This window comes from Neolamprologus multifasciatus, chromosome 14 (genome assembly GCF_963576455.1).
Source record: "Neolamprologus multifasciatus chromosome 14, fNeoMul1.2, whole genome shotgun sequence".
In the NCBI taxonomy this organism is placed as follows: Eukaryota; Metazoa; Chordata; class Actinopteri; order Cichliformes; family Cichlidae; genus Neolamprologus; species Neolamprologus multifasciatus.
In genome coordinates, this window is record NC_140452.1 from 35,682,254 (window position 1) to 35,692,270 (window position 10,017).

The 10,017-nt window shown below is 46.1% G+C and overlaps 1 protein-coding gene across 1 annotated transcript in view; it reads left to right on the forward strand.

Moving 5' to 3' along the window:
• The first annotated feature begins 30 nt into the window (after positions 1 to 30).
• Positions 31 to 10,017, forward strand: part of phldb1b (pleckstrin homology-like domain, family B, member 1b) — a 153,050-nt gene continuing 143,063 nt past the window's right edge. Inside the window, exon 1 of the mRNA XM_085131494.1 lies at positions 31 to 2,236. Within this exon, the coding sequence (XP_084987620.1) occupies positions 2,213 to 2,236 (24 nt within the window). The 5' untranslated portion in view covers positions 31 to 2,212. The remainder of the gene's footprint in view (positions 2,237 to 10,017) is intronic.

The following is a 10,017-nucleotide window of genomic DNA, read 5'->3' on the forward strand; positions in this document are numbered from 1 at the left end:
TTTGTGTCCTGTTTGTGTTGTCGTGCTCACTGCGTTGGTTACTGTGTGACACAGAAATAGCCAGCACGCCTATCAACAATCAGATTAACCACACCCACTCAGTCTCTGCTAACGTTTGAGGCTTTGTTTGCCTTCAAGCAGCCCGTCTGATCACACAGGACTCATCGGGATCATGAGTGGGGGTCACAGGAGCTTCTGCGTGGCTTTTTATTGAGTGGTTATTACTGTTCCTCTCAGCTGGAGGCCGTCTGGCATCAACACACCCGGAGCTGCTCGCTGGATCTTTGCTCTTGTAGAGCTGGTTGTGTGGGAACATCCCAGTAGATGGTAGTTGGAGACCAGGCTGCCTGGCTCCAACAGCTGTGCCGTCTCCTCATTCTGATGCTCAGCGTGAACTTCAGCAGGTCATGTGTCCTCACACGCTGCTCGACTGCAACATTATACACATTGAATAAAATAAAACAATCTGGAAATTTGACGTTGAAAATCTGAAACTACGTTGTGCGAGTGGGTGTTAAAGAGTCGCTGTGGTGAAGGTGAGAAGCGTCAGGCTGTTAAGAACGAGTCCTGTCTCAGTCACTTCTGCAGGGGGGGTTCTGGTTTAGGACCCAGATGGCCTGAGAATAGAAGTGGAACTGGAAGCTGGAACAGTTCATTGCTGGGATGGGACGGGTCCTTCAGCATCTGAGCTGCTCTGGTCCAGCATCTCCTCGTGTAGATGTCCTGGGGGGGCAGCCCTGCAGCAGCGTTCTGCTGTACGGATCACTCTCCGAAGAGCTTTTTTGTCCTTGACGCAGCTGTTTCCATACCAGGATGTGATGATCTGTGTGAGCATGCTCTCCACAGCACCTGCATAGAAAGTCCTGAGCATCGCTGGAGAGAACCTGAACTTCTTCAGTTGTCGGAGATGATCCAGGCGCTGCCTGTCAGATCTGAGCAGATGTGGACATCTGTGCACCCTCTCCGCTGGAGCTCCACTGATGATAACGGGCATGTGGTCTCTGTGCTGACTCCTTCTGAAGTCCAGCTCCTTGTTCTTGCCAACGTTCAGCTGGAGGCGGTTATCCTGGCACCACGATGCCAGATTCTTGACTTCCTCCATGTAGACCGCCTCATCGTTGTTGGAGATGGCGCCCAACACCACTGTGTCATCAGCAAACCTCACAGTGGTGGTGGCGCCGTGGCCAATATAATTATTAAAACGAATGATTGATGGTAAAGATCCAGAGCGTGGCCTGTACAGTGACTCATCACGCAGCCTGCAAATGTTTGTGTGCTTCAACAATGGTTTAAAAGTCGAATGCAGCAGCTGTATTTGGTCGTCTTTAAGTGAGCACATATCATCTGCAGAACTGGGCCGAGTTCTGTGTAAGAGTCCGTTATATCAACACGAGCAGTGGTTTCTTTAAAACATCAGGAAACCTGATTCTTTTCTACTTTGCTTGTTTTCCTCCTGATCAGGCCTTTGTTTGTAAATGTACATGTCAGCCAACACAAGTCAGTTTGTGTGCAGATTTACAGGCCGAGCGCATCATGGACGGCCAGCATGTTTCCACTGAGATGTGTTAAAAGCTCTGGAAACATTGATACAGTTTCCCTCAGTGGTCCAAGGAAAACTGCCACATACAGGATGTTCATGCAAAGCTGAGACCGGTGCTGCCACCAGACTCTGAGTCCAGCAGACACACTGATGCTGTGTTTGGATGTTTGTCCTTAAACCTTTCACAGATAGAAACGTGCTCGCTACACTTCAGGAGCTCCTACGTCTGCGTTGTGTTGACAGACGAAGATGAACAGCTGTGAAGATGAAGTCTGATGTTGAGCGGAGATGCTGTGGGCAGCCGATGGGTAAATGTTGGGGAGTGGGCGGTGTTTGAGGGAGCTTACCACCCGCCTTATTTAGCCTGTGGGGCGTTGTTGGGGGCGGGGGTGTTAATAGTGGCCCTCCGGTCATTAAAAAAGAAAGAGGAGGAGGGTGTGTCTGTTTTCCGAGTGAATGAGCTGATAAGCTCTGCAGAAGGTTTCAGGGGAGGGAGGGGAGAGCAGCACTGTTGTCTTTGGCGTGTTAAACACAGACGGACGCCTCACCGCAGAGCACGCCTCACCGCAGAGCACGCCGGGAGTCTTTTTGGAGTTTCGGTGGATTTTCCTGAATGGAGGCTGGAATTCTGTTTAGTTAGTTTCGTTTGATTTTACTTGGACTAAAGTAACGATGCTCAAGAAAGTTCGATTCAAGGTAGGAGAAGCCTGCAGTTTGTGTTTCGGTTAAAGCTCGTTGAGGTTTTCTGCAAATACTTTCATTGACTTCTTGAATAATTGATACATGACTGTTTACATATGTAGATATTTGTTATGGACACAACCTGTTCCCAGTCTTATCACATTCTTCCAACTTAATCTGTTCCTGCATCAGGCGCTCTTTCCTCTGCCTCACAGGAAACCACGAGTTTAACTTTCCAAGTTTATTTGGCCACCTTAACATCCACCATGTTGCACAGGGTTAGGGGTCGCAAAGAGCCGCACAGAGAAAGAGCGTTCACAGAAAACTCCTGAGTAAGAAAGACAGCAGAGCCTGACATCAAAGATCATAAGTCCATCGGCCTGTCTCCACGTCCTCCTGAACCAGAGAGGAACTCCTGCGACTGAGCGACCTGTGCAGGCCTCTGTGGCTCTTTATTAGCAGCAGCAGGCTGCAGTTCAAAGGGATGACCTGCTGCTCCTCTGTGTGGTGGTGACATGGAGGTGATAATTGCAGCACAGGGACGGGAACAGGAGGAGCTGCAGCCGCTGGCTGTCGCCCGCTTTTAATACGAAGGTGTAAACAAATCAAACCAGTGTTTGCCATGAGCGCTGCGTCTCTGCTGTCCCAGGTGCTTCTCAAGACTCACTGAAGGCACACCTGTAACCAAACAGCCTCCGCAGAGTCTGGAACCTTGTTCATTGTCTTTGCTTTGAGCTACCAGGTGAATCCACCAGTGAGCAGCCTGTGGATCCAGCACTCACCTGCACGTCACCTGCACGTCACCTGCACGTCACCTGCACGTCACCTGCACGTCACCGCTGTGCTGGCATAACAACAAACAAATACAATCAGCTCTTTCAAACTGGCCAAGTTTCTCTCAGACGTGATGTTTGGCCTCCTCTTGGCCTTCCTACATCAGAATTGGGCAACTTCCCCGACACCATGACCCCGTCGGGCCGAGAGCTGCTGGCAGGCCTTTCACGGTGCTACCGCTTCCTCTCTTCTTCTGGTGGGTCGTCTCCCCTGGTGGTGACGATTTGATGAGGAAATGAACAAAGTAGTGCGACAGTTGTGGGAAAACTATTGTTGTCGTTGTCACCAAAGCCTCGAGCAGAGCTGGGATTTTATAGTTCACGATTCTGTGAACCTGGAAAACCAACTAAAATAAATATGGAGGAAAAATCCTTCGTTTGGTAAAAACTCTGTTCATCAGTACATGATTATTAAAACTCTGGACGTCGAGTCCACGGCTTTTACATTCAAGGCTTGTAGCACGGTGAGCACACCAGGAGGCAGAGCAGCTCATTGCTAATCAGGCTGGTGGTTCGATCCCTGCTGCTCTGCTCTGCATGTCCAAGTGTCCTTGGGTACGATACTAAACCCTGAGTTGCTCATACAGAGCCACTGGTACTCTGGATGCTGCAGTCCTCAACGTGTGGCATAAGAATCTTTGTTTTTATTGTAAGACCTGTGCTGAGTGTCCTAAGTCTCTGACAGATGCTGTGCAGCAGTAACAAGTACATGACTGAAATGAATAAAAACTAAACAAACTCAATGAAAAAAGTCCAAATGAAAGTTTTTCTGACAGAACGACTCGTCTCAACAACTGGACTGAATCAAAGATCAGGATGACCCTCCCCTCTTCTCCTTCATGTATGACCTCAGTAAACAGTGCGCCGATGCAACATCTTCATTTTGCTGCTAACACATGAACACGCAGTGGCCGTGAGTGTTCTCCCTCACATCCACACTTTGTCTCATCGGGCTTCAAAAACAGAGCCAGACGACGGAGAAAACATCCAGCGTGAGGCTGGGACTGCACCAACCAACAGGTGGAGTCAAAGAGGCTTTTCCTCTCCTCTGGTCCACAGAGGTGCAGGTGGATGTTAGCATTGTTAGGTGACCTGCAGTACCTTACATCAGAATAAACTCTGAGCCAGATGAAGACACACCGGCCTGGTTTGTCTTTCCACTTCCACTTACTTCACTGCAAGCAGGTCCTGGTTTGAAGCCTGGGTGGTCTGTGTGGACTTGGTGGGGTTAGTGATTCGCACATAGGTGTACGGTCTCTTATTTCTTGTTTTCTGTTATATCCTGTACTTTTGTGTGACTCTGCATGCTCCATCTGCCCGTCTCTGCTGCTGGAACACACGAATTTCCCCAAAGAGAGACAATGAAGGACATTTCTGTTCTACTACATGATATCAGAATGATTTCAGAAAAGAAACTTGTGTGGGTAAATATTATCAGCCCCCTGACACACACACTGATGGCTGATTTTCACAAAGGAAAATCAGGAAATGGATATATGACGTTATGACCAGTTTTCCAAGTTCCAAAAACTGGAGTGAGACGGATCATCAAGAAAGTCAAAGAGAGCTGAAAGTACTGAACAAACTACTGAGAGATGGGCTTAAAGACCCCAGCAGACAGCAGTGAAGGACTTCACCAAGTTGGGAATTGTAGTCTGAACAGGAATAGACTGACAAACTGGGAATCTCATCAAGATGAAAGGAATCAAAATATGTGAAGATCTTCCTCCAGAGGTCCAAAGTGAACTTTACTGTCTGGGCTCCACAAAGCGCTCCTATTGAAGATCTGTGGGGTGAACACAAGAGCATGTCAGGAAATCTAGAGAAGCTTGAGAGATTTGCCAAAGTAGAACGGGCAGGGATCAGAGGAGCCAATCGTTTATTTCCATCTTTTGGTGTTTGTGAAATAACTTTGTTTCTGTTCTGTGTGGGTTAAAAGTATGGAGAACCACCGTGGCTAATATGTGAGTTTTTCCCACACGTCTTCCTGTCTTTGTGGTTTCAGCCGGTCAGCATCAAAGCTACGCAGAGCTTCATCCACGAGCACAATCTGTTCCTCTGCAGCGGACCAATGAGGTGGCTGAGCAGTCAGCTAGCATTAGCCAAGAATCCAAGAATTTGGCTAATGAAATAAGAAACTGGCTACAGCAAATCTGACTCGATGATATGTTTTATTTATTTAATATACATATTGAATAAATAAAACTCTTCCAGAATAAATACTCCCCCCCCCTCCCAGACTGATCGGTTGATCCTGGACAAATATAATTATGACGATGCAGGCTGTGTTGCTATGTTTCATTGGACTGTAGCTTCATGGTGCTGTTCTTCTACAGTTGTTGTTTTATGTCTCATATTTCTTCCCTTGTGATTCATGTTGGACTTCTTCGAGGGTATTGAGGGGGATTTGTGGTTGTATCATTGTGTTATTTCAGGTGTGGTCGTGTTACTCACTAATCCATCATGGCTGGTTGCTTTGCAGCCCCTGTTCCTGGCATCAAGGCTATAGTGCATGTTTTTGTAGCACCACCTCTATGGTAACCTGTGAGCACATAGATCTGTGTGTAACCTCCCAGTCATGCTTTGCTATGACCTTTGTACCACCAGGAAGCATTCGTCTTCGACTCACACAGAGCCGTTTGCACTGTATTTGACCGACTGACACATTGGATGAATTGTCCACGTGTGAAATGTGCTCTCTGCGACTCTTCAAACAGCTCGGTGAACCCTGTGTTGCTCTTTGTTTCCTCGCCACGCTGCCACCTCTGCCTCGGGGAATTTGTCACCTTTCAGCTTGAATCAAAGTGTTTTGTTGTTACATTTAACCAGTGTTGGGTAAGTTACTTTAAATTAGTAACTTAGTTACATTACTAGTTACTTCTATCAAAAGTAACTCAGTTACTTCAAGTTACTCGTTACTTTCAAAGTAACTAGTTACTAGGGAAAGTAACTTTGGTTTTACTCAGAATTCTCTTGTTAATGTGTTGCTTCCATAACTTTGCCAGTCTTCTAGCTTGCTTACTTGCCACAGTGCACTGTGCCACCTACCAATAGAAAGGAAAAGATAATGTGCATATTTCCACGAGAGAAATCCCACGCCTGGACCGTCATTGACCGCCGCCATGATTCTAGCCTACGTCACAGCATCATGTGCGCTTTTTACATCCAACACAAAAACTGCAGTCGTGGTGCTTTGATTGTACTCAGAACTCGGAAATTCTGCCTTCTGAATAGGAAGATGTAGGTAACACCAGACTGCAGATGAGCTGCATACAGGGCTGGACTGGGACAAGAAATCGGCCCGGGTGTTTTGACTAGAGACCGGCCCGCCATTATAGGAAAAATCATAAAGTCTTTGAATGAAAACAAACGCTGTTGTGACAGTGATGTTCACTGTCTTGATGGTATATATGCATCAATCTATCAATCGTCTGTTGTAAGATTCAGATAATTATTTTTTAAAAGCTAGACATTTTAAATGAGAATAAGAAAGAAAAGTATTTCTTTGTGCCCCCCTCTCCCTGTTAATGCCCTACCTGGCCCCCCTGGCAAAACTTTGCTAGATCCGCACGTGCACAGTTACCAGCTGTCAGCTACCTAAAAAAGGATCCTGGGGTTATCTGTCTCTCAGAAACAGTTCATAACTTCCCTTCAACTCATTCATGTCACCTAAAAGGTAAACCTGTTTCTCCATCACCTGTTCAGCTCTGATGATTCAGTAAGGACATCTCCTGGTTTCATCTTCATGTTTCCCTCTCACCAGATAACCAAACCGACATCATGACCAGCAGCTTTTTTACAGCTGTGGCTCCAGCAAACATCAGCTGATACTAGAAATTGATATTAAATAAATTCTAACAACTGCTGATCAAGCTTAAACGTGCTGCTGTTGTTTAACGCGACATCGGCTGGTTTCCTCTTTCTGGCGCAAAGTGACCATAAACAAACAAGAGAGACGATCAGCTGATCATTGATCAGTTTCATGATTGAAGTAGAAACAGGAGAGAGAGGGGAGAGAATGAGAGAAGAAGAGGCAGCTGTGCAGCAAAGACACAGAATAACTCCAGCTTTGTGTCTTTTTCATTGTAGCTGAATTACGGGACAAACTGTTCCTTTTCACCTCAATAAGAAACGCGTAATATTTTCTCTGAATACCAGACGGGACGGTTGGCAACTCTAATAACTTATGAACTTATAAAGTTCAACATCATTAACTTCATAGCACCCACCCAGCTGTATAGAAACTCCGTCATGCTAGCTAGTACGCAGTACGGAAAAAGTCAGAATAACGAAAATAAACTCCACCTAAACTTGGTTTATATCTGACCCAGATAGACTGCAGGTCATAACTTCTTACCTGAAGTTCAGTTCACACTTGGACCGGCGGCCGCCTCGGGTCTCTTTTCCTTCTGCGTCCCCTTTCTTCTTCTCCACCTGCTGCCTCGTGGAAGGCACGACACGAAGGCACGTGCCTTCGTGTGGTGCGATAGCCACCACACGAAGTAACGAGTAACGAGCCTATCTAAATCCCAGTAACGACTAACGCGTTCCTGATTTTGGCATAATAACTAGTTACCGTGCTTGTTACCACAATAATAACGTAGTTACTGTAACGCGTTACTTAATAACGCGTTAGTCCCAACACTGCATTTAACTGACTTCTTGATACATTTCCTTCTAACAGTAACAAGTTTCTGTCTTAAAAACTGAAAGAATATTTTAATAAACAAAGAGCCTGCAATCAAAGAGAAACAGTAACATGTGCTCTATGAGCGAACACTTGGAGACAGTGGGAAGGAAAAACTTCCTTTTGACAGAAAGAAACTTTATTATTATGTGGGCACATATTTGCACGGCAGCTCCACAGGTAGTGTTTGTAATAATGATGCTTTGATTTTGATGTGTGACTTGTGTTTGCATTGATCATATTGCGTTGGGTTCTGCAGATCACTGCAACGCAGAGCTGCTCACGTACACCTCAGTGCTTTTTTCTTCAACACTCAGTGAACGCATCGGAGACAAACTGTGGGTTCAGTATTTCACCCAAAGATACTTGGAAACATATACTGACGGGATCGAACCACCAATCGATGACCTGCGCTACCTCGCTGAGGTACAGCCACCCCCAAGTAATGGTAACGAATTTATCTGAAGCTGTTCACATAATACACTCAGAGACATGCGTGTACTTTTGCATTAATATCTGAAAACAGGGCAAATATTAAGGATAAAAAGGAAAATTCACTGTAAAAATGTGAAGTGGTGTAAAACATTTATGAGACACACGTCGGAGTAGAAACGAGCAGACCCACTGGTGCAATGTGAAAATAAAATCCCATTTATAAATCTGCGCTCCAGTTTGTATGCGCCTCTGCTGTCAGTTTCAGGGTCCCTGACAGGCACTAGATGGCGCTGATGCTCTGCCGTTCCTCCGCCTCGGAACGACAGAAAGGAAAAACGCCTGAAGCCAGATTCTCAGCAATCAGACGTTTGTTTCAAAGGAACCAGCGCTCGCTATCGCCACACGGGAACAACATGTCGGCTCTGACAGACAGAGCATGACATGAGAACTGACGTGGACGTTATTGTCAGTCAGCGATAGTGTTGTTCAATCAAACGTTCCAGCAGCGGCACATTGTGGCCCCGGGCTTCAGGGCCAACGCGAGTCTGATTCGCCGCTCGTCAGCTGCGAGCACATCCTGGCAAAGCGACGACCATCACATGTTTACATTCCTCCTCCTCTGCCGGCCCTGCTATTTGAATTTAGACCGATGGTGTAAGAGGAGACGTCCGAGCTTTTTGTTCAGCGAGTCAGACGCTCCCTTTGTCTCAAAGGATCGAGTCAGCGCCCATCGAGGCCTTTGATGTTCATAATGAGCGATTCCCTGAGCTCAGCCCTGCAGCGCTGTGCTGTGTGTTTCTGTAAAGGATGTGAACGGTGTGCGTGGGTGCTGCTGCAGTGGGAGCAGAACCAAACATGCTTTTCATTAAAGATGAAAGGAGAGGGAGCTTTTACTGTCTCAGACATTTATGCCAAGTGTGAGGACGTGTTTACAGAAAGGAGAAATTGACCTCTGACCCCGCACTCATTCGTAGTTACCTACAGGGTACCTGGAGTCCATGTGTGGAGTGGATGTGACTCAGTGGGCGTATATTCACTGGGGTCCTCGAGCTTTTATTTTAAGCTCATATATACGATCACTCCACTGCATTTAGTGAGCACGTGCAGCGTTTTACCATCAACATTTGTGGGGGCAAAAGAAGCTTCTGTCAGTGAGGGGCAATGATCTGGCAGCACAGTTTGCTACGTGGTTAATATGCAGCATTTATAGACCATCCCAAACTGCAGTTCTAGCATTGCTGGATATTTATTTACAATTTACTGGTTACATAACAAAATTAGCTGTCAAAGTAATCCAGTTACTTTGGAGAAACTGTTACAGTAATGTTGAGTTACCAGATAGAAACAGCCTTTAGCAATTAGCTTGCACATGATGGGGGGGTGGGCTACTGTACATTTGCACACGACCACCAAGCTTTTTCGACGCTGGCAGCGTTAGCTAAAAGCTAAAAGCTAAAAGCTAAAAGCTAAAAGCTAGCTGGTGTTGTGAACGGTGCTGTGGAGCCGTGTTCAGTTTGCAACAGCTCGTTCAAAATGTGCAGAGCTCCTCACCAGCTTAGTAACTCAGTAAATGCATTTTTAAAGTAATACTTCAGCTGTAACAAGCATCCACTCAGGGTTTGTTGACGAGTCATAGTTAATCAAGTGTATGATTAATCGAGTCAAGTGTAATCATTGTTGTATTCCTAGAGTGACTTATATGTATTTATACTTCCTAGTTCAGTTTTCTTACGTCTATGAGCTTTCTGATTGTTGTGATTGTTCTGGTTTAGTTCCCTTTAGTGTTTCCCTGTTTTGTTCTCAGTGAGTCGTGTGGATGTCAGTCTGGTTGTCATCGTCTT